General features: G+C 35.8%; 1 protein-coding gene and 1 pseudogene across 2 annotated transcripts in view; both read left to right on the plus strand.

The window, feature by feature from the left end:
* The first annotated feature begins 3,263 nt into the window (after positions 1–3,263).
* LOC110591246 lies at positions 3,264–5,419 on the plus strand (annotated as a pseudogene).
* A 3,719-nt stretch (positions 5,420–9,138) lies between these two features.
* Positions 9,139–26,939, plus strand: part of SPINK5 (serine peptidase inhibitor Kazal type 5) — a 75,915-nt gene continuing 58,114 nt past the window's right edge. For both annotated transcript variants that reach the window (XM_021701991.1, XM_021701990.1), the window contains exons 1-4: positions 9,139–9,259; positions 10,571–10,596; positions 14,453–14,580; positions 16,256–16,328. In XM_021701991.1, the coding sequence (XP_021557666.1) occupies positions 9,205–9,259; positions 10,571–10,596; positions 14,453–14,580; positions 16,256–16,328 (282 nt within the window). In that variant the 5' untranslated portion in view covers positions 9,139–9,204. The remainder of the gene's footprint in view (positions 9,260–10,570; positions 10,597–14,452; positions 14,581–16,255; positions 16,329–26,939) is intronic.

Here is a 26,939-nt window from a genome sequence, read left to right on the forward strand (position 1 = left end):
CAGTCTCCCTTAGATGCAGATACATAGCTGGGGAGACCAAGGGAGCTAAAAAGCATAAGTAGTATTTCCTATGTGAGAGAAAAAATAACCCCTATCTTATACGGTAGACTAAAGCTAGTTTTTGCATTTTCCAAGGTTGCTTATGTGGTTGGCAAATAACTGTCCATTATTTACAGCTCCTTGCTCAAAAATATTAAAATTACTTTTAAGGGAAAATATTTTCTTAACTAAATCAGTTTTTTAGGAAGGATTTGGAATGTATTAATATCATGTGGGAGATATCATTCAAAATAAACCAAAAAACCCACTAAATTCAAAACCATTCCCATATTCAATTTTAATTTCAACTCCTGCCTCTCTGTTAGATAACTAACTAGAGATACAGTAAAAACTGAAAATTTCAGAAGAAATTACCAGAGCAAAACTTTGGTTCTCATAATTATTAAAGGAATGATTCATTCTGATTAGCTGAATTTTTCATATAGATGAGTTTATATATCTTTTTAATCCCAGTTCATTTTTTAAATTGAGCCTGATTTCATCAAGGAATCCCCCTCCAGAGGCTAGAACCTCTGTTATGTTAGCTTTACTCCATGGACATCTTTTTATTTTTTTATTTTTTTATTTTTATTTTTTTTTTAAAGATTTTATTTATTTATTTGAGAGAGAGAGAATGAGAGACAGAGAGCATGAGAGGGAGGAGGGTCAGAGGGAGAAGCAGACTCCCCGCCGAGCAGGGAGCCCGATGCGGGACTCGATCCCGGGACTCCAGGATCATGACCTGAGCCGAAGGCAGTCGCCTAACCGACTGAGCCACCCAGGCGCCCTCCATGGACATCTTTTTAAAAAACACTTTCACACTGGGACACCTGGGTGGCTCAGTCAATTAAGCGTCTGACTCTTGGTTTCAGCTCAGGTCATGATCTTGCTGTCATGAGATCAAGCCCCGCATCAGGCTTCATGCTCAGCACAGAGTCTGCTTCAGATTCTCTCTCCCTCTCCCTTTCCCTTCCCCTCTGCTTTCCCCCCACTCATGCTTTCTCTCTCTCTAAAATAAATAAATAAAATCTTTAAAAAATAAAAACCCTTTCACAGATTTGATTGAACAATGATTTGTATGATCATTTTCCACCTCTTCCACTAGATTATAATCTCTTAAAGACCAGACATCATGTCTTTTTTATTCACAAATTTAGCACAAGGCTCTCAAACAGTGCCAGGCAAATGTAGGCATTTAGTCAATATTTGTTGTATTCATGTGTGGAGTATTACGGAATCTACTGGAATACCATAACACCTCACTTTGGACTTACATTTTTAACTTTCTAAATCTCATTTCAGGAATTTGGTCCCTTACCTGAGAACTCTACGATTTCTATTCATTCCTTTATTGCCTTTTTCTGTCTAATGACACAATCAATATGTTACTTGATTGAATGAAATTTAAATCTTAAGACCTAGATATGAATCTCAGCTTAACCACCTACGAGCCAGGTGGCTTGGTGTAAACCACTGTGCACACAGCTCACTGGTATTTCTCTGTGTGTCCAAATTTCTTCTTCTTATAAGGACACCAGTCAGCTTGGGGCAGGCCCAACCCTAATGGCCTTATTTTAACATAATCACCTCTTTAAAGGACCTATCTCCAAATACAGTCACATTCTGAGGTACTGGGTGTAAAGGCTTCAAAATATGAATTTTGGAGAGACACAACTGGGACCATAACAATTGAGTGTCTGAGCTAAGTTAATTACAGATGTAGGTAATGTGGTCTCTACAGTGTGTGGTATTTAAGGGCATGGGCTTTGGAGTTTGACTGCCTTTATTTGCAATGATGGTTATCAGTTGCAGAGACTACTGCTTATGGGCTGTATGAACTTGGGAAAGTTACAGTATTTTACCAAACCTCAATTTCTTTACCTGTAAAACAGAAATAGTTACTCTTTAGCTTTATTGTTATACCTGTCAGTAAGTGCACAATAAATGCCAGCAAATTTTATATTTCTTTGCAAAAAGTTTTATAAAGATATATGTCAAAAAACACATAAATTATCTTTTCCAAATTTTGTTTATAAATGTAACAGTTTTGTTTTTCCTTACTGTATACACAAACACATGTAAATATTTCACTTATAAAATATGCAGCATTTTTCACCAAAATTCCTCATACTAGCTACTTCAAAGTTAATTCACTGTGATTTTTTTCAAAGGACTATAACTCCACAAACTTCTGTTTCCTATAGTCAGAGTGGATCCTAGGAGACTTTGGAATGTACTGAATCTCCAGGTGACAGTGTAGTCACGTAACAGAGTTCCTGTAGCATCAACTGTAAAGATATTGTATTTAAGAACCAAATATAAACCAAAACATAAAACTTAATCCAATTAAAAATTAGATATTGAGGGATGCCTGGGTGGCTCAGTCGGTTAAGCGTCTGCCTTCAGCTCAGGTCATGATCCCAGAGTCCTGGGATCGAGTCCCACATCGGGCTCCTTGCTCAGCAGGGAGCCTGCTTCACCCTCTGCTGCTCTTCCTGCTTGTGCTCTCTCTCGCTATGTCAAATAAATAAATAAAATCTTTAAAAAAAAAATTAGATATTGAAACTTTCTTGTTTTTTTAATCCTAATCTTATAAAAGCAACAATTATATCTATAAATAGCAGGGTCTGTGATCCAACAGTGCCCATCCCATCTTGTTCTTAGATAAAAAGAGATGCCTGTCTCTATAGTTTCTTTGCTTTTGTAGACAAACAGAAAGGAATTCTCAGAGAGGGAGTGAAGCTGGCTGTTAACAGAACAGTGCAAGATAAGAAGGTGGGTAAAGGCTGTTTTCCAGTTAGTGTCTTTCAAAAAAAAGGATACAGACATGCTAAATTAATGGGGGAAAATATGAGAATTATAGGAAAGAAAATTAAGAATTAAGAAAACAAGAAATAAATTATTTCATCTTCTAAGACCTGTTAGGACATATATTTTTCAGTCATGATCACAACATATTTCTTTTTGCCCTAGTCATTATGGGTATATGATTGTGTGCGTGTGCGTGTGTGTGTGCACGCGCGCACGCATTTGTATGAGTGTGCGAGAGGAGGAATTAGAGGAACGAACTACATTAGCAGTAGCATGCTGTCCCTAGTTTATAGCACCATAATGTCTAGATTCTCTCTGAATCCCCTGAAAGGTTCTGGGTTAGCCACATTGGGTGTACAAGGTGGCAAGGCTGGGATTACTTTCCACGCTAGTTCCTGCCGTGGGGCTCATTCATGGTACCATTTCGGGCAGGTAAGAAAAGGATAACACCTTCTTTGCTACCTCACATCATTGCATAAACAAATAAGAGAGCTAATAATGGCAGATTGTTTTGAAAGATGCAGAAAGTGATTTTTATCTATAATATAGTTATTTATTAAACTATTGTGATCATCAAGGATATCTCTACATAGAAAAAGAGAAGACTTGAACAATAGTCTGATAACCTTGGATTTTGAAATAACCTTTGTATTCAGTAACACTACTGGTCTACAAAACCTTGTTTACTTTTACAGTTTTCTCATCTCTTCCCTCTGTGTCAATATCCTTGATGTGAATTCAGATTCTGGGTCACTTGATACATGTTCTGAATTGTAAAGTTTGTACTTCTTCTAATCAAGCTCCATTCCTTTGTGATGAAACAAAAAAAAGTTTCTACATGTTTGATGAATAATTAAGAGCTGAAGAAAAAAAGATGCAATTTGGAATTTAAGGAAAAGTACTCACACTCGCTGGCCTGTCTGGCTGTCACGTCCTTGCCTCCTCCGCTCCCACCGCCCGCCGGAAACCTGTCCCTAAGTGGCAGGGGGGTGGGGAGGCGGGCAGGGGCGTGGGGGCTTCCGGAAACCTAGGCCCTAGGATATGCAGCCCTGCCGGGACCTCAGCTCTGCACGTTAGTCCCCAGCACTGTGCAAGGCTAGAACAGGGGGAGGAAACCAGTCTACAATCCCTGCAGGACAGGAAAAGAAGGGGAAACCTCAACATGGAAAAAATTCTACAATGAAAAGTAAGGAAAGCCAAAAAGAAAAGCGAGGCTAAAACCAGAATATGAAGTAGAGCCTGAAGATGAAGGAAAATCGGGTGAGGAAGAAAAGCTGAAAGTGGAGGGGAAGTCAGGGCATGAGGGAAGGTTCCAGAATGAGGGACAGCGAGATGATGAGGGACTGCTAGATGATGAGGGACAACCAGAAGATGAGGTAAAGCAAGAAAAGCCGGGCAAGTCCAAAAATGAGGGAAAATCACTATGTGACAGCAAGCCAGAACCCTAGGCAAAGGCTGAAAGTCAACAGTGGGCTGCAAAAAAGGACCTGGCTGAAGATTACATGCCCAGGAAAGCAAAAGGAAAAATGGACAGGGGTACCCCTTGATTCCCCCAAGGACTATCAGGACGACTTACAGGAAAAGCAACTTGGGATACAAAAATAATGAGTGGAGGAGACACATGCACCCTGATGTTTATAGCAGCATTATCAACAATAGCCAAATTATGGAAAGAGCTCAAATGTCTATCGCCTGATGAATGGATAAAGAAGATGTGGAATGGGGTGCCTGGGTGGCTCAGTCAGTTAAGCATCTGCCTTCAGCTCAGATCATGATCCCAGGATCCTGGCATTGAGCCCCACGTTGGGCTCTCTGCTCAGTGGGGAGCCTGCTTCTCCCTCTCCCTCTGCTTGCTGCTCCCTGTGCTTGTGCTCTCTCTCTCTCTGTGACAAATAAATAAATAAAATCTTTAAAAAAAAAGGGGGTGGTGTGTATATACAATGGAATATTACTCAGCCATCAAAAAGAATGAACACTTACCATTTGCAATGACATGGATGGAACTAGCGTGTATTATGCTAAGTGAAATAAGGCAATCAGAGAAAGACAAATACCATATGATTTCACTCATATGTGGAATTTAAGATACAAAACAGATGAACATAGGGGAGGGGGGAAGAGAAAGAGGGAAGCAAATCATAAGAGACTCTTGACTACAGAGAACAAACTGAGGGTTACTAGAGGGGAGGTGGGCAGGGGATGGGCTAAATGGGTGATGGGTATTAAGGAGGGCACCTGTTGGGATGAGCACTGGGTGTTGTATGTAAGTGATGAATCACTAAATCTTACTCCTGACACCGATATTACACTATATGTTGTTAACTAACTAGAACTCAAATAAAAACTTCAAACAAAAGAAAAAAAGGAAAGGCACTTGGGCAGTGAGGAGATGATGAGAGAATGTGGAGATATGTCAAGGAAGAGCTAAGGAAAAAACAGAAAATGGGTAGTTTACATTGGATACAATAAGATGTACAAGATCCATTCTCCTCAAGGGACAACAGGAGTCAGGGAAGTCAGGAGTGGAGGTAGGGGCCAAAGGGGCTTACATGATATTCCATATCTTTAATGCCTTTGTCATTCAACTCTGATTTCTCTGATGAGAATATTGCTGACCCTGCTTTCCCTGACAGGCATTTGCCAGGCTATGTGCTTTAACCTTAAGTTGAAACTTTGCTTTAGGTGTCACTCTTGTTACCAGCAGCCTTTTGACCCAACCACAGTGTTCTCTGTCAGTAGGACATTTTCACTCATGTGCATGGAAGAGACAGTGATGCAACATTGCAAAATAACAATAAAGAAGAAACGGTTTTCAGAACCACACACAAAAAGCACCCTGATAACCCAAACCCCAATTTTCTAAATTCTCCCACCCATTCATCTGAATTTAAATTTTGTGGTTTTCAGAAACATGGAGTGATTAACAGAGTATGCAGTGAATCACCTCTGGATTTAAAACATTCCTGAAATGAAATAGAGAAAGAGTCCTGATGCCAAGGGGCAGCTGACCATCCTTCCAATATTGGGGCTCCTGGAATCTTCTTTTGGCTGCCTCTCCTCACAGAAGAGGCTCTCAGTTTCAAACCTCTTATTCATCATTTCAGGATGACCTGGGTGGCAGTGAGGAGCACTTTTTCAGTAAGAAGGAAACCAACTCCTCAAGCTTTCCTCAAAGCATGGATTCTTCAGAGCTACAGTCATCTTTAGGTTCTTTCATTCTACCCTCACACCACTTCCACTCCTGGGAATACTATCTATTTGGGCTAGATTTGGCATTCATCAGAGCATATTACACAGGCACCAATTATCGGAGTTGGGGTGGTGCAGCAGTTTCCAGTTGAAAAAGAGTGTGGACAACCAAATGCTAGAGAAGATGTGGGACAGCAGAATGGTCATTCATTGCAAAGCACAATATCCACTTTGGAAAAGTGTTTGGCAGTTTCTTATGAACATACATTTACTATACAGCCCAGCCATTCCACTCCCGGGTGTTTATCCAAGAGAATTGAAAACTTGTGTTCATACAAAAGCCCATATATGACTATTTATAGCAGCTTTATTCACAATTGCCAAAACTAGAAATAACCCAGATGTCCTTCAACAGATAAATGGACAAACAAACTGTGGTATGTCCATGTAATAAGGTTATCTATACTCAGCAGGAAAAAGGAATGAACTATTGGTTTGTGCAACAACCTAGACAAATCTTAAAAGCACTTTGCTAAGTGAAAGAACCTAGACCTAAAAATCTACATATTGTATGATTCCATTTATATGACCTTCTGGAAAAGACAAAACTATAGGGATGGAAAACAGATCAGTGGTTGCCAGGTTTAGGGAAAGGAAGTTTATACAAAGGAATTTTTAGGTTAATGGGGTTCCTCTGTACTGCTATTGTGGTGGTGGATACAGGACTCTGAATTTGTCAAAACAAAAAACTGTATAGCACAACCAGTGATTTTATTGTATGTAAATTTTTTTAATTAACCATGCTGTCAGGGGAAGCCAGGATGGAACGCAGATTAAGACAAATAAACCTAACTATATTATAAAAAAAAAAAAATAGGTGCTAAACTTTCTTACCACCAGTGACAGAGTGTATTGTTGGGACTCATTTCATATGATCTGACAGAACAGATAAAAAATAAAGAGTTAGTACTGGTATGTCAATATTTAGAAGACACTTTCACAGAGAAAGCTAAGAAATCAATGCTGATTGAAATCTTGCAATGACTTTGACAGGTTTTAAACAGCAAATGCTTTGATTTGTTTTAGGTATTGTGGTTTAGAACATGATAACAAAATGAAAAAGAAGACATGTCTTGACTTTTTAATTTCACTTCAGAATGTGTTGGGGGTGTCATTACATGCTGAGTAAGCTTAAAATCTGTTGATGAGGTCAATGTGCAAGAGATGTTGACTTTTCTTGTACCTTTGAAATTACCTAATAATACAACTACATCATTGTAATGACATAAAAATGCAAGACCAGCTATCATTAACTATAAAACTTATCACTATACTCAAAATTGTTCTAAACCTTATACACACACACACACACGAATTACCTCTAACTCTTACAACAATTGTACAGTGTAATTTTATGACCCCTGTTTTGCATATTGGGAAGCCGAGACAGAGAGAAAATAAATGACTTGCCCAAGGCAACATAGCTAGTAACCGGTGAGTCAAGATTTGAACCCACGTCTACCACATGTCAAAGCCAGGCTCCTTTCCTTACATTGTGTAGTTGCAAAGAGAGGAATAGAAACAAATTTCCTGACTCCCTGTTCCATTCTCTTTCTATTAAGCTATGATGGATTAAATTTTCTAATCTGTGACAATAATGTAGTTTGAGCTTGCTTTCCATAGGCACTCATTTTATTAAACCATTGGAAAGAAACAAAGCACAGACCTTGAAAACAATGATTACACTTTTAGAGGAAATAAGTTATTTCACACACACAAAAAAGGAAATACTCTGGCTTTAATGGCATTCAGAATATTGACATCATCATCAAATTGGCTAGCCTTAGATCAGTTTTCTGGAAGAATCTTTAAAAGGGCTTTGATCCCATAAAGTCCCAAACTTTCCCTCTGTGGATATGGAGACCCTTTGGAGTACTGGAATCAAACCGTTTGGCTGTGGCTTCAATCATTTTTGCATAATTTTTCAGGTATTAGAGTAGAATAAGCTGGTAGACAAAAGGCATTATTTGTAAAATGGAAGAAGGAACTAAGGAGAAGATAACTAAGGAGAAGATACTTTCTCTGGAAAAATCTTACACTGATTATTTATATTTATATTTTTAAGTATTCTTTCTTTTCTTCCTGAGAGAGTAAATAATGAGTCACTATTGGAGTAAACTTAATTTAGGGGGAAATTGATTGAGCCACGTTTTTCAAACAGTAATTTGGGGAGTGATGGGCTGTAGAAAGTTAAAGTTTGAGCCTCTAATGTTTATGATTACAATGTTTGGTTAGACTAAAAGATAAGGCTTTAGAATAGAAAATGTCCTTCAGATTGAGAATTTTTTAAAGCAGTTATGTGCAAGCTTTGATTTCACATAGTTTCTGCCTTTATCAATGTGTGATGGAAGCAGTGTATGGAGTTAAATAAAAAGTGATCTTCCTCAAGTACCACCTCTGCCTCTTCCACCTAAACTATGTGCTCTTGGGAAAGTCATTGTCCTTTCTCTGGATTTTGGCTTCACCATGTACTCAGTGTTAAAATCTTGCTGGGTTATGTCTTTGAGTTGTTCACTCTAACTTGTACATGAGTCTGTGGCACTGAATTGAGACCCTTCAAAACACCTGCAGATGGAAGCAACAAGAATTCTAGCTTCTCTTACTCTCAGCAACTTTCTCCAGATGTGGGAATCTGTAAGTCTCTACCTGACTAGTAGGATAACTCATCTGTCTTCTTTCCTCCCCTCCCACTTATGAAGGGAGCCCAGTTAGAAACATGTTTGTCTGCAAAGTTATATGTCTGGTCTTGGTGAAGAATTCAGTTCTTACATAGGAGTATGGAGTGTTAAACTTTATAATAGAGTTCTTGGACTCAATCTATTGCCTTTTGGGGGAGGTATCATGAAAACATATCAGAACTGTGGAAATAGACATTATCTGTTCAGATCTGCCACCTTGACAGGATGCTAAAGGATGGAAACTAAATTGATGTGGTATATTAAGTCTAGCATGACCTAGAACAACTGGTTTTGTAATGTTGGTTGTTATTGTGGGTGTCACCAAGTATATAAAAAGTGAGCTGCATCTCCCTGGGTTCAGTCTTAGAGCACCAGCTGGTGAGCAATGCCCAGAGCCGTCTTGTAATCGACTTACATCATCTTCAACATGAAGATAGCCAAAGTGCCAATGCTTCTGACCCTGGCCCTCTGCCTCATACAAGGTGAGCAATTTGCATGTAATCTAAGCCTCTTCCACACATGGCAAAGCCCTGGGCAGGGACTTGTCTCCCTCCCCCTACTCCTCAAATATGTGTATATATGTAAGTATGTTTGTGTGATTGTATGTATGTGTGTATGTATAGTCTTGAAATATCTAACCAGACACAGAGTTTTGAAGAATTATATATGTGGCTTAATAACTATGTTGTTAACTTTATAACTGGCAAATAGTTTGACATAATCTGAATTTTTATCCATGAGAAATCCTTCTATTAATTCTGTATTGGTTCTGAAAGCTAATGGATTCTTCTTCATCTTCCTCTCACCAAGCATATTCATTCTTACTGTTGGAAATTATATATACTGTACATATAGATGATACTAAGCTTATCAATTCATACTGATAGGAATTATGCATATAATAGATATTTAAAACTTAGATGTATATTTTATAAATAATACTATATTTATAAACTATTAAAAATCAAATTTAATCATCTATTCTTATTTTAAAGTAGTAGTACCTTCTAGCATATTTTATTTTTGTGTTACCAAATCCTAAATGGATTGAAAGCATATCTCCTAAAAGGTAAGAGACTTTTGTGGGAAATAGAAGGTAGTTTTTTGTATTTGTTATTTGAATTTGAAGGGAACATGAATTTCCTAGGCTCAATCTTGTTCTGAAGCATTTGTATTTTTTAAAAGAAAATCTCAGAGATGGAGAGTCAGGAGATCATTATACATAAATGATGCCCACTTTCCTAAAATAAGTGCATAAGTACAAAAGGGAGTCTGTGAATGAGAGAGTATAATAGCCTATGATTTTAATTAATCTTGATTTTTGTCAGATCTTTGAGTTTTGTAGCTCTAATAAGGAGACAAGTTTGCCAGAATTCAGAAACTTTCATTTTATGTGCACATATGATATAAACTTTATGCTACATTATACTTTCAAATTATAATTGACATGATATATTTGTTATATTATAATTTTAAAAGAGGTCTGCCATACTTTGCTGTGAAAGGATCTCTTCGAAATTAGATATTTTGAAGGGGGTAAGAAAGTACATGAGTATTGTTTTCCAAAGTAATTAGACTTTTATGAGTGACTAGACCTCTGTGAGTACATGTACTGATTTCCTGGTGCAGTGCCCCCATTTTATTTGCCATGGTAAATTTTAACGTGTTCAAAAGCAATTTGTGGTTTTATAACATGCAGTCATTAAAATAAGCAAGGCACTACACTGAGTGAATTGTTTATTTGTTGAATATTTTGCATTCCCTTAACTTAAGTTTCTGTATTTTTGTCCCAGATGCTGCCAGTGAGGATGAAAATCAGGTTAGTCCTGCTTTTTCTGTTCATTGAATCCATTCCAAAATCTGTAAGGAAAAATGGCCTGTGACCAACACCTTCACATTAATAATACAGACATATTATACTGATAGGTACTAATAGCTTTTGTTAAAAACACAGAAACAGGTCTTTATGAAGGAAGACATGAATCACACACAGACACAGACACACACACACATACACATCAATGTATTAATGATGATGGATGCCTGCAAGAGGCAACCTACCATGCTAAAGGAGTGCTTTCAAATTCCATAAACAAAGCAGTGAATTAGTATTGTCAGATTTAATAGCCGAAAAAGCCATAACAAACATAGAAAGCAGAAATATGTGTAAACGGGTTGTCTGTACCTTGTATATGGTCATTGTCTATATTTCATTCAGTAAATATTTACGGAGTATCTATCATTTGTTAGACCCTGTTTGAGTTGTTGGGAATATTGGAAAATAAAGAAAATAGACAAGAGCCCTCCCCTTATGGAGCTTACGTATTAGTGGAGGAAAACAGATAAGTTAATGAGTAAATTAGTAAAATATATAGCACATTAAATTATGACTAATGCTAGGAGGAAAATGAAGCAGAATGGAAGATAGGAATTTCTGGGGATGAGGTGATATCAGTTCTTCTTAGGATACTCAAGTAAGTATTCGGTGAAAAGATAGTATTAGACCAAGGATCTGGAGGTAGTAAGTCCTGAAGATTTTTGCAGGTGACAGAAGATCAGGGAGAAAAATCTGGGATGATAGAGGCCTTGGCTCAGGAGGGTGCTTAGCCAATTCTCTTTTGTTTGAACAATAAAAGAATCATTTTCTCTAGAAGTTAATTTTTTTATCTATTTGGAAAAAAAAAGTCCAGAGCCAAATACACACACACACACACCCCTATGCCATTAATTCAGCACTTAAAATAGTGCTAGGTATATAGGAAATATGTGCTATGTCTCTTAAAAGCCATGAACATTAAAATAATAAACCAGTAAAACAACGCTTTTCTATAATGAAACTCTTAGAACTATTGTTAAAATGCTCTCTTGTTATATTTTAGTGTAACATTTTTTTAAAGAAACATTTCAGGAATGTTCTAGAAAATTTCATTGTAGTTTATATAATTTCATCTAAATTTGCTGTGTAAGGAGAGGTTCAAAAACCTTTATGAAATAAGTAGGGTAGTAGAGTAGAGTAGAAAAAATGTTGGATTGGGGGAATCAAAGATCATGCTTACTTGCATGTTTTATACTGGCAAAAAGAAGAGTATTGTGTAAATCTCACTGTGCATGAAGCCATAATTTTCTTTTTCAGAGTCTTTGATAATGGGTGGTGATTCTGGTGGATATTTTTAATTTTGCAACTGTGACTTTTTATACCATTAAACTCGATTTCGCTGGAAAATAGTTTAAAAATAAATTTAGCCACCCTTTATGTTGGCATAAGCAAGAACACAAAGAAATAAATATGTCTCTGGAAATATTTCTTACAACAGTCTTTGTATATTTCATCAGAAGTGAAAACTATTGATTTAGTCTTTCTTATGGTGCTGGAATTTTTGTTTTCCAAATTCAGTAGCTTGAGTTCTTACTAGTGCCACAAAAGCCTGTTAAGTATTATAAACGTGAGCCAGCACAGCACAGAAAAGCACTGTAGTGCCCTGCAAGGATCTTTACCATATACCTAAATTTGTCATCACAGAAGAGTTATTATAAAGCCAAAAGGAGCTTGTTGGTACCCTAACACAGAGTGGGGGTGACGCCAGCTCCTGGGGGATTTTACTATGCTGCTGAAGGAGGGTCGGTAGAAGACAATGGGCCAGTAAAGGAAGGAGTTTGGCCCTGGAGGGCCTTAGTTTTTCTGGGACATGTGGAGAAAACACAAACAACAGCAACAATAACAAAACAAAACAAAATGGAAACAAGCCAAAAGACTGCAAGTAAACACTTGCTAAAAAGTGATCTCCCCACCTCAGGATGCCTTTTTGGTGTAGATCTGCTCTTCTTTTAACCCTCTCTCATGGTTGGGTAATGGAGAGGACATTCCTTCTTTCCCAGGGAAAACCCACCTCCTGCTTTCAATTTGTATGGCCTTTTCCTGTTTGCCAAGAGAATACGTTGGATTATTTCATCACTCAGAAAAGCAGCATTGAGTTCTATCTTAACTAATTATAATTAATCTTAACCTCTCTGGGTCTTGGTTGTCCATCTGTAAAAAATAAAAAAATAAAAAAGGCGGGTCTTTCTAGAAATTAGGCATTCATGTCATTGTGACACTGGAGAAGTCCAATTCAGGAATTATCCTCATTGGTAATGATCTTTTTCAACTGACCACTGAAAACTATAAAAAGCTTCATTCTAGTGTTTCATGAATCTTTGTTTTCAATACTTTCTTAAGACCTGCCTCACAAGGGATATGTTTCTATCATAAAAAACACCAGGCTCCTCTCTGATTCTATGACAAAGTTTTATCTAGACTATGTAGAATCAGTTATATCCGGCAAGCTAAGCAGTAACTTGCAATGTTGGCATAAGATACTGTAAAGTCAGAGACTAGACAGATCTCAAGAGGCCCAGTCGTCAGACTGTTGCCAGAAATTATTGCTGGGCTACTCAGATAAGATCACTGGCTGGTGATAATAATTTTAGAGATATTTTAGATGGTCACCCCACTGGCAGAATTTCCCAGGGCTGGTCTCTGATATTATTTATTTATTCTTCTTCACCATTAATCATTCTGCAAGGGCTACCAACTGCCTCCCATGTTTAAGAGGCTAGGTGAAGTACATCATTATCCATTCGATGGTAAGCACAGTTTAAGCAAGGATGCTTCCACTTTATTGCTATATCCATGCACCTAGCTATATCCGTGTCACCTAGCAAAGTAAATTAATACCATAATGAAGTTTTGTAGACTGATTTAATGATTATTATAAAGATATAAGAGGCTGGACAGAATTCTTTTTTTTTATTTCAATTATTTAACATATAGTGTATTATTAGTTTCAGAGGTAGAATTCAGCGATTCATCAGTTGTGTAAAACACCCAGGGCTCATTACATCACATGCCCTCCTTAATGCCCATCACCCTGTTACCCCATTTTTTATTTTTTGGCAAAATCAAAATAAAACCAAAAAAACCACATAACTTAGATTCCAAAGGCTTGCTCTAAAGGCCCACTGGATTTTCTAAACTAATAGGGAGTATAACATATTAAATCAGTACTTTGCGAGATAGTGCAAATGCACCATTGATTTTAAGAGTGACATATAGCAAGCCTTCCATAAAATATACTGACTTAACCTTTTCAGCAATCTTTTTGTGTTCCTTTTGGCAGCAATTATTGACCTACTGTGTACTAGGTATTTTATATGTGTCATATTCCAATAATAGTAATCACAACAATAATAAAAAAGGAGAAAGAAGAGGGGGGGAGGATAATGTAATTATTGATTATGTACTATGTGTCAGGCACTTTGAAAGTTATACATACTTATAATATTTAATCCTCACAATACGTATGGAACATATGAAATTATATCCTCTATTTTTACAGATAGGATAAGTTAGCCATTGAGAAGTTAATTTGCTATGGCTATTGGGCTTATAAACTACAACCCTGGAATATAAGGTCAAGTCTTTCCATTTCACTAATTGTTTTTGGAAGAAAGCTTATTAAGTAGATGGACAATCCAGTCATTGTTTTTGTTTATGTTATTTGTGTAGACTGAGTGAATGGCTTCTATACAAAGCAGGTATTGGTCTTTAAATAGTATTGCTCAAGGAAGTTCTTAGAAGGTAAAGTCTTGCTTTGATGAGATCTCAGTAAACACGCTTTTTTTCATCTTTTCCTTAGGAAACGTGTGATGAGTATCGGGCATTAATGAAAAATGGAAAATTATTTTGTTCCCAAGATAAAAAACTTTTTCAGAGCCCTGATGGAATAGCCTTCATCAACAGATGTGCCACGTGCAAAATGATATTGTGAGTAAAAGTCCTCTTGAAGTGTTTGAGTTCCCAGCTATTCTCTGGACCAGTAAATGTATTCTTTTTATATTCTGTCAAATGTATTTTTCTAACTCTAAAAGATTAAATAAAAATGCTTAGCAGATCACTCTGATACCTCTTATCAGGTGAAGTTGGATAAGTGCCACCTACCAGAAAAGATTTTAACAATCACTCAAATGGTATTCCAAAGCATTCCAGAGGGTCCAGGGTTAATACCTTATGTAGCACTTAATAGTCTTTTGAGGAAGTAGCTCCAATTTGAGTTTCCTGACTCTGAGAAAAAAAGAATTCTTAATTCTTGTTAAGCCCTGACTCTGTTGTGTCCTCGGGACTGAGAAAAGCCCCCCCGGGAAAGATGCCAAACTCTCCTTATGGCAGCCAACCAGTAGAAAGACTTTAGCAGGACACATCCTGATCCTGTGAGTTGCCAGCGTCTTTAGACATTTCGGGTTATGCTAGGATGACATAGTCTAAAGAACTGATTTTAGCTTGCACCTCCCTGCAGCTCAGCAAGGGTGAGTGTCCTGGAGGTTTACTGACATCTATGCAGTGCTTCTTAGCTTCTTTCCTTCTCTTCAGTGACACCCAAAGGTGAAAAAAGGCTTGTTATCCATTGAAAATCCTCAAATCAGAGTGTTCTAATCTGTTTTTGAACAAGGAGGTCATCTTTAATTTGTGACCACCATCAAAACTTCAACACTGATACCAAGCCAATACTAAGCTTATCCATTCAAGATAATTGTGTTGTTCTAATTAGCTTTTTAAATGCCAGGGAGTATGTATGTTTCAGGGGATTTAATTTGACCTAGTCAATAATATTGGGATAATGAAGCTGTGATCACACATGCTGCGCCTAGTGAAGAAATTGTGGAAGATGGAGGAAGAAGGGCAAGATTTAGGGGGTGGGGATGAGGGAGACCCAGGGCAAGCTGAGCAGTTTTTTCTTATTCTCTTGAAAGCTGAATGTAAACCAGCAGATGTATTATTTACTATAAAGCTTCCTTCTTGTTATATAGGCTGTCTTGAAAGGGGACTGAAACTATGAATATAGTACATTTACTGAAAAATAATTTAAAACAAAAATAAACTGCCTTGAGACATATAAGACAGGTTATCGATTTGAAGTCACTAACTCAATTATTGTTTTTATTACCTATTTAACTTATGTTGGAATAATCTTGGTTTCTTAAACTGGAAAGGACATGTACAAGGCATAAAAGCTCTCCTTAAATTTCTGAGTTTGCTCTGTGGGACCTTACAGTTTAGAGCCAGAACCAAAACAGGCAGATAGATTTTGGTTCAGTGTGAATATGGTATTTCGAAGAGACTATTCCAACGATGGCAGAGATGGCTTTTAGAGTTGGTTACCACCTGAATGTTGGAAGCTTTTAAAGGGGTCGGGGAGTAGTCTGTTGGTTGTGCGGTTAAAGGTAGAGATTCTTGCCTCCTGTAGAGCCATGTCTGAGATATTTTTCAGCACTGAGGAGAGACTTATGGTACCTGAGCTAATTTCTGCATGTACCACCTCCACATCTGCTACACTAGATTGAGCTGAGGAAAAGAGTCAAAATTAAGGTTGACATGTATGCTAAATCTTTCCCCCAAATTGGGAAAGCATGTCTAAGCTATGCTACTTCCTGCTGTCTTCCAGGGAAAAAGACGCAAAAGCCCAGAAAAGGGCCGGCTATTTAACAAGAGCCTCCCCGGCCACTGCCCCAGAAGAGGTGAGATTATTTGAAGTCAACTTGTTGTAATTGCTTTCAAGATTATGTTTGACTCTATTTAGAGCTATCTGTTTATTTCCTAATTACTAGGTCATACCTGTTGTGAAGCCAACTACTTAGAAGGGAGGGAACATGGCTTAGTCCAGGGGTAGGCTAAATCTCTGGTACATCTTGTCCATATGCCCAACCCATGACCCAACTCTCAGAAAACACTCTGGGCACTGACAGACACTAAGAGGTGGAGTAAGTCAGTGTGATGTCTGCCTTCCATGGTCATTTCTCATTCTTCCTGTCATGTCTCAGCTTCAACAAGAACCTTCATGGAACTATCAGAACTAATTTCAAATGTCAGAATTCTTACTTACTGTCTGTATCACTTGGACAATTTATGTATCTCTGGGGTCTCATTTTTTTCATCCATGAAAAGGAATGTGGATCAAATGAGAAACTAACTTTAAAAAGCCAAATACAGTGTTTAACATATGTTAGCAAGCATCTGATTCATTTTATTTCTTTTTTCTTTTACTTCCTACTGCATGTCCTTTCTGATACCTAGAGAGTTTCCCTAACTCAACTAGAGTTGCTTATTTATATCTATTTTACACTTTGGGAAGCAGGCTAATATTTGTTTGAGAAAACTATTCTGTGGTTAAAAAATGGTTTTTAATAAAAAATGGAATAAAATGAAAGAAACCATACAGATGCAAGCCCCCGCACAATGATTTCACTTTGTAATTTTTTAAATTTCTACAAAAAAATAAAAATCCTAGACCCGGACTGAGGGAAATTTCTGGCCTACACTGTGTCACAGTAAGCTGTTGACGAAGCTGGGGGTTATCACTAGGAATCCTGACAACTATTCATATCACCCCAGGTCTCCTGGGTAGTTTCTTCTTTCTGTTCCTCCTCTCCTGTCCCTGACACATAATTAAAACAATCAGTCGGGGAGACACACCCAAATTACTGTAACATCCCTGGACTTACCAAGCTAAAATTTTCCCCGTCAGTGTTACTTAGGAATGTCTGAGAATCCTAGCCTCCACAGTAAATCTACTCAACCACATTCTTTGCTTGAACTCAACTGGTTTCACTTTTAAAACAATAACACAGTCACCGCTCAATTCGTCAGTCACTGCAAATCCTTTATCTGAGCAACAGCGAGCAGCTTCTGTGCTCTACAAAATCTCTGAAGATCAGAAAATTTCCTGGTAAGTTCCAATTCTGCCTTTAGCTGTCACATTTAGAGAGAGGCTCATTCACTAAGGTCTATTCTCCTTCTCCACCCTCTCCTCCCCATCTTTTTCCTTCATGAGAAACTGATCAATGATGTTTTAAGATATAAAACACAAGCCAATGACAAATGAAAAAATGAAATACACATACATACCAATTCTAACAAAACTATTTCTAAATATTGCTAGTCAGATGTAAATGTTGAATTTTAATCAAATAAGATTTTTAAGAAATAAAATTTTGGAATTCTAAGACATTATACCTTTCTGTTATCATTTTGTGCCTGAGTTATAATTTTTACCTCTTAAGTCATGATTACTTGTTTTGCTACCTAGGAATGTACTTACTTACAAATTAAGGTAGTCCATATTTGGCTGCAGGCCCTTCGGGTAATTTCTGTTTAGACTTTTACTTGTTTGTGTTTGAATAAGTTCATGTTATTACACTATTTTTGTTGTTACTTTCCCCCATAAGAGAGAAAAATCTACTACTTTCTCTGCTTAGATTCCTCCCATCAAAAATCAACCCTGGTGCTCACTTTCAGAATAAGGTGCTCTTCCTGTTCAAGAATTTTCCTCCTACAGACAGCCTTTCTCACTTGCATCGTCAATTTCTTCTTCACTAGTATGTCATTTTTTCACTTTCCAACTCTAATATCCAATCCATTTACGACTCTCATTGGTATTGTCTCCAAAGTCTATCTCAAATATGACTTTTTTTTCACCATTTTCATTTCTATCACCCATAGTCCAATTCCTCATAATTTTTAATGTATTTGGTCCATGTAGAGAATTTTATTTTTTAAATTGATTGATTCATTTATTCAATGTTTCTCGTTGATATAGGTTGCCAACTATGTAGGATATTAAGTTCATACGTGTGTATATGTGTGCTTCTGTGTTCCCTAGTCTGTTCAGATGAGCTCATTGCTTTAATAACTAATAAGGCAGGTCCCCTTTCTTAATTCATCTTTTTCCAAGTTCACTTACCTATACATAGACATATATTTTCCCATATACTAGAAATAAAAAGTTTATTGAGTTTATGTAAAATCCAACTTGAGTTTGGGAACCCAAAGTGATTAGGGATACAAAGAATGTATCAATTAATTTGAGTAAAATTGACCTTTTTATAATATTAGCTTGCCCAACTCAAGAACACAGAATACCTTATCATTAATTCATAATAATTTCTGTCTACTTTATGAAATCTATTAAGTATTCTCCACAGATTTTTATAATTTTTGCTAATACCTAGAAAATTTGTCATTTTATTGATATTTTGTTTGGTATTTTGTTGTTTATGGTATTTCTATCTGGTTATTGTTGGTATAGACAAATTCTATTGATTTCTACAGGTTGATCTTACATTGAACAGCTTTATGATATCTTGTGTTGATTCTGATAGTTTATTAATTCTATCATTTTTTTTCTTGGTAGTTGATCACATTATCTGCATAAAAGGAGATAATAGGTGTTTTATAACTTCCTTTTCCATTTTCTCACTCCTTTATTTCTTTTTCTTTTCTTATATCATTGGCCAGGATCTAGAATTCCATAGTTAAACAGTAGTGATGATAATGAATATCAGCTTGCCCTCTCTTCATATATTAAAAGGAATATATCTAGAGTTTCTTATTAACTATGCTTACTGTAGGTGTTTTATAAATAAACTTTAGCAAGTTTAGAAAATTCCTTTCTGTTCTTAATCTGCTGAATCTCTTTTGATCATTACCAAATGTCTTTTCTACAACTGTTAAAATAATTTTCTGATTTTTCTTTTTCAGTCTATTAATGTAATAAATTTCTTGATAAATTTGCTTATGTTAAACTATTAATATTTTCTTAGGGTAAATCATACTTAACCATAATACATTTTTAATACACTGTTGAATTTGGATAGTTAGTATTTCATTTAGAAAATTTGAAACTATTTTCATAAGTAAAACGAGTGTATACTTTTCTCTTTTTAATTATTCTTGTCTGGTTTTGAAATCAATATAAAATTACCCTGAGAGGTAGCACCTAAGGTTATGGCTGAATAAGGAGGTCAGCAAATCCTTTATCCAAAAAACAACTATAAATTGAGACAAAATTGACCAAAACAACCGTTATAGCACTCTGGAAATTGAGTCACTCTGACTAGCCTATGTCACTCTGACAAGCATGTGTGCTTGAAAAACTGCTAAATTTTTAACTGGAACAATGGGGGGTCTGTGATGTTCTTGTTTAGGGATACTCCCATCTCATTTCTGTTGCTTGGTTGGTATGGAGGGTCTACCTTCCTAAGGCAGGCTATGAGGGTCAGGAACTGCACTGTCTTTATTAAAGTAATTTAGAGTAGTGGGCAACAATCATTTCCAGAGATGTTTTCGGTGGCTGTCATGATCTTCAATAAGAGTAAGGATAGTGGCCTAAAGTTATAGCATGGTTGAGGCAAGCCTATTTCTGGCTGAGTTTTCACACATGGGCAGCAGAGAGCAAAGAGGGACCAAGCAATTCACAAAGTTTTAGCTGCATAAGACCGTGCACAAGCACTTAGAAAATACACATGAAGCAGCTCTTTCTGCCCACAGGTCCTGTCCTTGTACTTTAATAAAACCACCTTTTTTGCACCAGAAAAAAAAAAAAAAGAAAGAAAAAGAAAACACACATGAAAAAATCCCAGTGGAAAGCAAATGCTGGGGTAGATGTAACTATATCCTGAATTTTGAATGCCCTCCCCCATGCAATGGAAGCCTTATTAGCCTGAGGTGTTTGAGCCCAAACTGTGTCTACTCATTGGCCAATCACTAAGTTATAGAGATAGAGAAAGAAAAACCTAGAGAGCCAGTCTTAAAAAAATAAAAGCTATAAACATTTTCATAGCAGACACATCAACAGCTATACACTGTGGGACAGCAAGAAATCAGAGAGCCCAGCCAAAGATGCAAATAAACAATAAAACAACAAAAATAATCTTTATAGTGAAATCGTTATCCAAAATTTCCGATCTTCAACAAAAATTACGAAATATGCAAAGTAACTGGAATGTATGACCCATACTCAGGGAAGGAAAAGCCAATGGAAACTATCTAAGTGTCTCTGGATGTTGGATTTCACAAAGACTTGAAGCAGCTATTTTAAAAATGTTCAAATACTAAAGAAAACCATAGTTGGGTAATTAAAGGAAAGTATGACAATGAATAAACAAATAGAAATTTTCAGGAGCTAGAGATGGAGATAGACAAAGGTATATATCTCAAATGGAAATTCTGGAGTTGACAAGCATACAATTAAGTAGAGAGGTTAAAAGCAGCTTTGAGGTTGCATAAGAAAGAATTTTTATTTTCTTTACTCATTACATTCAAGAATTTCAGCAAGTCCCAAATAGGATAAATATAAAGAGATTGAAACTTAGGCCTATCACGATCAAAATGTTGAAATCAAGAGAAAATTTTTAAAGTGGCAAAAGAAAAATGACACATTCTTTATACTGGTTACAATTAATGACTGGCTTCTCATCTAAAATAGTGAAGGCCAGAAGACAATGGAATGGCATGCTCAAAGTCCTGACAGAAAAAAAAAAAAATGTTTATCAATATTCTATATCCACCAAAATTAATCTATAAAAATTAAGTCAAGTAAAGATATTTCCAAATCAATGAAATCTGAGAAAATTTGTTGCCTTCAGACCTGTCTTACTAAGTCATAATAAGGGTAGTCCTTTAGCTGAAAGGAAATGACTCCTAGATAGTAACTTGGACTTCCAGAAAGAAATGAAAAGCACCAGACATGATAAATATATGGCTAATATGAACTACTTTGTAAATATATTTCCCTTATTTTCATCTAGTTTCTTTTTTTTTTTTTAATTTTTACAAGTAATCTCTACACCCAATGTGGGGCTTGAACTCACAACCCCAAGATCAAGAGTCCCATGCTCTACTGACAGAGTCAGCCAGGTGCCCCTCACCTAGTTTCTTTTAAAGATACAATATTACATAAAGCAATAATTACAATTCTGTTTTATTGGGTATATAGATAAAATATTTAAGATAACTATAGTGCAAAGGGGAATAAAGGAAATAGAGCTGTATTAGGGCAAAGTTTCTATATTTTAACAGAATTAAATATTAATCTGTAATAGATTGTGATAAATTAGGAGGCATATTGCAATTACTAGAGTAACCAGCAAGAAAATGACATATATAATAAATATATAAAATCAACACAAGAGTTAAAATGACACACTAGAAATATTTAACCAAAAAGAAGGCAGTAGTGGAGGAATAAAGAAGTAGAAAAGGACAAGAGCATATTGAAAACAAATAGATATGTAGCAAATATAAATATATCAATAATTATACTAAATGTAAATGATTTAAATATTCCAATCAAAAGGTGGAGATTTTTGTATGATTAAAAAAAGCAACTATAAACTATCTCCATTACATACTCCTTAAATCCAAAGACACAAGAGGTATGAAATGATGAGTGATACCATGTCAAATATAACATGAGGGAGCAGTATTTGCTATATTACCATCTTACAAAATAGACCTTAAGACAAATAATATTATTGGAGACAAATAGGGACATTTTGTAATTTAAAAGTATTAATACACCAGGAGATATAACAATTATAAATGTATATGCTCCTACTAACAGAAGCTCAAAATGTATGAAACCAGATATGCTATAATTAAATGAAGAAATAGACAATTCAACAGTAATAGTTAGAAATTTTAATATTCTACTGTTAAAAATTGATAGAACTAGACAAAATATCATCAAAGATATAGAATACTTGAACAACACTAGGACTAACTGAAATACAGAGAGTGTTTCCCCAATTATTGCGGAAGGTACATTCTTTTCAAGGAACAATGAAACATTCTACAAAAAGACTGAATACTAAATACTAGGATATAAAATATATCTCAATAAATTTAAAAGAATAAAATCATACAAAGTATGTTTTCTGAAAAATAGAGTTGAATAGAAAACCAACAAGAGGAAGAAATTAGGGAAATCCCCAAATATTTGGACAGTAAGAAGTAGAATACTTCTAAATAACTGGTGGATAAAAGAAACAATCTTGAGAGAAATTAGAATATAATTTGAACTGAGTAAATACAAAAAACACAATGTGAGACTTATGAGTTTAGCTAAAGCATTGTATAGAGCCTTAAATACCTAAATCAGACAAGAAGAAAGGTCACAAATTAATAATCTTAACTTCTACATTAAGAAACTTAGAAAAAGAAGAGCAAACTAAACATCAACCAAGCAGAAGGAGGGGCATAATAAAGATTAGAGCAGAAATCAATAAAATACAAAACATTAAAATAATAGAAAGTTAATAAACCAAATGTTTGTTCTTTGAGAAGATTAAAAAGCTGGCAAACCTTTGGACAAATTGACCTAAAAAAAAAAAAAGTGAGAGAGAGAAAACAAAAATTACCAAAATCAGGAATGAAATATGAAATACCAATATATACCCTAGAGAAATTACAAGGATTATATTAGAATATTATGAACAAATTTGTGCCCAAAAAGTAGACAACTGACATGAAATAGACAAATTCTTAGAAATACATGAATTACTAAAAACTGACCCAAGAGGAAATAAAAAATCAAAATAGATGTATAGCAAATAAACAAATTGAATCCATGATTAAGTGAAAGAAAAGTTCAGATTTTGTTGATGACCCCCACCAAATATTGAAAGAAGAAATAATATTAATCTTTTATAGACTCATTCAGGAAATAGAAGAAATAACACTTACCAGACAGTATTATTTTGATACAAAATCCAAAGGAAGATATCACAACTACAGCAGACTACTGACAAATATTACTCATAAACATACATAGAAAAATATTTAACAAAATATTAGCAAACAGAATCCACAACAACAACAACAAAAAGATAAAACCATGACCGAATGGGTATTATTCTAGGAAAGAAAGGTTGGTTTAACAACAGTAAATCTGGTACACCATATTGATAAAGACAAAACTACGTCATTATTTCAATAGATGCAGAAAAGGCATTTAACAAAATCCAACAGTCATTCAAGATAAAAAAAAAACACTCTCCCTGTGGCTCTTTCTCTCTCTCTCTCTCTCTCTCTCTCTCACACACACACACACACACACTCACATGCACAAAAACTACCAATAGTTAAAAACTTCCTCAGCTGATAAAGGACATCTATGATAAAGCTATAACTAGCATCATACTTAATGGTTAGGGAATGAATACTTTTACCTTAAGACTGAGAAGAAAGTGAAGATGATTGCTCTCACCACTTTTATTCAACACACCACTTCTATTCAACATTGAACCGGAGAGTATAGCTAATATAATAAGGCAAAATTTCTTAATTAATTAAGGACATTCTGCTTGGAAGGAAAGTAATTGTTTTTCATTGTAGGTACATGATACTATATATAGAAAATCCTAAGCATCCATAAAAAGAAACTAGAGAATGAGTTTAGCAAGAAACTAATAAATGAGTTTAGCAAGATTTCAGTATACAAATCAGTAATGCAAACTCAATTGTATTTGTGTATACTAGCAATGAACAATCCAAAAATTATTATCAAGATGGCAATTCTTCCAAAATTAATCTATAAATTCAACATATCCCCTACAAAAATCCTGGCTTTTTTTTTTTGGTAGAAATCGACAAGTTGATTTTAATGTTCATGTAGAAATGTTGGGACACCTAACTGTAACTGACTTCAAAACATATTATAAAATGACAGTGAACAAAACAGTGTGTTATTGGTTCAAGGGCAGGCATAAAAATCAGTACAGTGGAATGGAATTGATCTTCTTTACATTTATGGTCAAATATTTGACTAACTTGTCAAGATAAACAAATGCTAGGAAAATTTAATATCCATAAAAATAAATTTAGATTCTTACCTTACATCATCCACAAAAATTAACTCAAAATGGATTAGAGTCTCAAATTTAAGAGCCATAACTATAACATTTCTGGGCTAAAATGTAGCAGAAGAAATTCATGAATTTGGGTTAGGCAGAGTTTTTAGATATGAAACCAGAAGGCTGATCCATAAATACAAAATTGCTAAGTTGGACTTTATCAAAATTACAGGCATACTTCATTTTATTGCACTTCGCTTTATTGTGCTTCTCAGACGTTTTCTACAAATTGAAGGTTTGTGGCAATCCTGCATCAAACAAGACTATTGATACCATTTTTCCAATAGTAGTTGCTCATTTTATGTCTCTGTGTCACATCTTGGTAATTCTCATAATATTTCAAAATTTCATTATTATAAGTTTGTTGTGGTTATCTGTGATCAGTGATCTTCAATGGAGAAGTACAATGAGATTAATGTTGTTTTCATGGCCGCTAATGCAACATCTATTCTGCAGCCCATAGATCAAGGAGTAATTTTGACTTTTAAGTCTTATTATTTAAGAAACATACTTTGTTAGGCTTTAGCTCCCATAGATAGCAATTTCTCTGATGGCTTTGGGCAAAGTAAATTGAAAACCTCTAGAAAGAATTCACTGTTCTAGATGCCATTATAACATTCGTGATTCATGGGAAGAGGTCAAAATACAGTATCAACATTAACAGGAGTTTAGAAGTTGATTCCAACTTTCATGGATGACTTTTAGGGATATAGGACTTCAGCAGAGGGGACAACTACAGATGTGGTGGAAATAGTAAGAGAACTAGAATTAGAAGTGGAGGCTGATTATGACTGAATTACATTTATCTCGTGATAAAATGAACATATGATAAGTCACTTCTCTTTTTTAAATATTTTTTTCATTTATTTGGGGGGGCAGGGGGAGGTGCAGTGGGAAAGAGAGACTCTCAAGCAGACTCCTCACTGAGTGCACAGGCCAACATGAGACTCCATCCCAGGACCCTGAGATCATGACCTGAGCCAGAACCAAGAGTCAGGCAGCTTAACCAACTGCACCACTTGCACACCCTGAGGAGTCACTTACATGGTTTCTTGAGCTGGAATCTACTCCTGGTGAAGATGCTGTGAAGATTGTTGAAATGACAATAAAAGTTTAGAATATTCCATACACTTAGTTGAGAAAGCAGTGGCAGGGTTTGAGAAGATTGACTCCAATTTTGAAAGAAGTTCTGCTGTGGGTAAAATGCAGTCAAACGGCATCACATGCCACAGAGAAATCATTCATGAAAGGAAGAGTTCATCGATGTGGCACACTTCGTTGTTGCCTTATTTTAAGAAATTGCAACAGCTACACCGACCTTCAGCAACCACCACCCTGATCCGTGAGCAGTCATGAACATCGAAACAAGACCCTCGACTAGCAAAAAGATGAAGACTCACTGAAAATTCAGATGCTGATGAGAAATTTTTAGCAAAAAATGTATCTTTTAATTAAGGTATGTTCATTGTATTTTTTAAACATAATGCTATTGCACACTTAACAGACTACAGTATAGTATAAACATAACTTTTGCATGTACTGGAAAACCAGAAAATGCATTTGACTTGCCTTATTGCAATATTTGCCTTTTGCAGTGGTCTGGAACCAAACATGCAGTGTCTCCAAAGTATGCCTGTACAAACATTTGGGCTTCAAATGAAATCATTGAAACAATAGAAAAGCAAGTATGGACTGGGAGAAAATACTCATATATGGGGTAAAAGACTTCTATCTACAATATGTAAGGAACTCTTACAACTCATTTATAAGAAGATAACTCAATTAGAAGCCATTACACTAAAAACATCTTAATGGCTAGTGAGCACTTAAAAGGATGTTTTACATTATTATTATGTAGGGGCATGCATATTAAAACCACAATGAGGTGCCATTACACACCCACAAGAATGGCTGTAAATCATAAAAACAGAAAATATAGAATGTTGTTAAGGTTGTGGACAAACTGGAACACTTACAGATGGCAGGAAGGAGTATTCAAGAGTGCAACTACTTTGGAACACAGTCTGGCAGCTTCTTAAGAAGTGAAACATAAATTTACCATATGACCTAACAAATTTGGTCCTAGGAATCTACCCCATTGAAGTGAAGACATATGTCCATCCGAAGCCAGGCATGTGAATATTCATAACAGCATTCTCTTTAATAATCCAAAACTGGAAATAATCTACATGTCTGAAGGTCCGCTGGTGATGGATAAACAAAATGAGCTACATTTACAGAATGAAATATTATTCAGGAATAAAAGGAAAGTGCCACTGATACTGTTATGACATGGATGAACCTCAGGAATATTATGCAAAGTGCAAGAAGCCAGAATCAAACAGTTGCATCTTTATGATTCCATTTATAAGAAATATCCAGAAAAAGTAAATTTATAGTCAGAAAATTCTGTGGCTGTCTAAGGCTAGAGCTGGGAAC

The sequence above is a fragment of the Neomonachus schauinslandi genome, chromosome 7 (genome assembly GCF_002201575.2).
Source record: "Neomonachus schauinslandi chromosome 7, ASM220157v2, whole genome shotgun sequence".
NCBI lineage: Eukaryota > Metazoa > Chordata > Mammalia > Carnivora > Phocidae > Neomonachus > Neomonachus schauinslandi.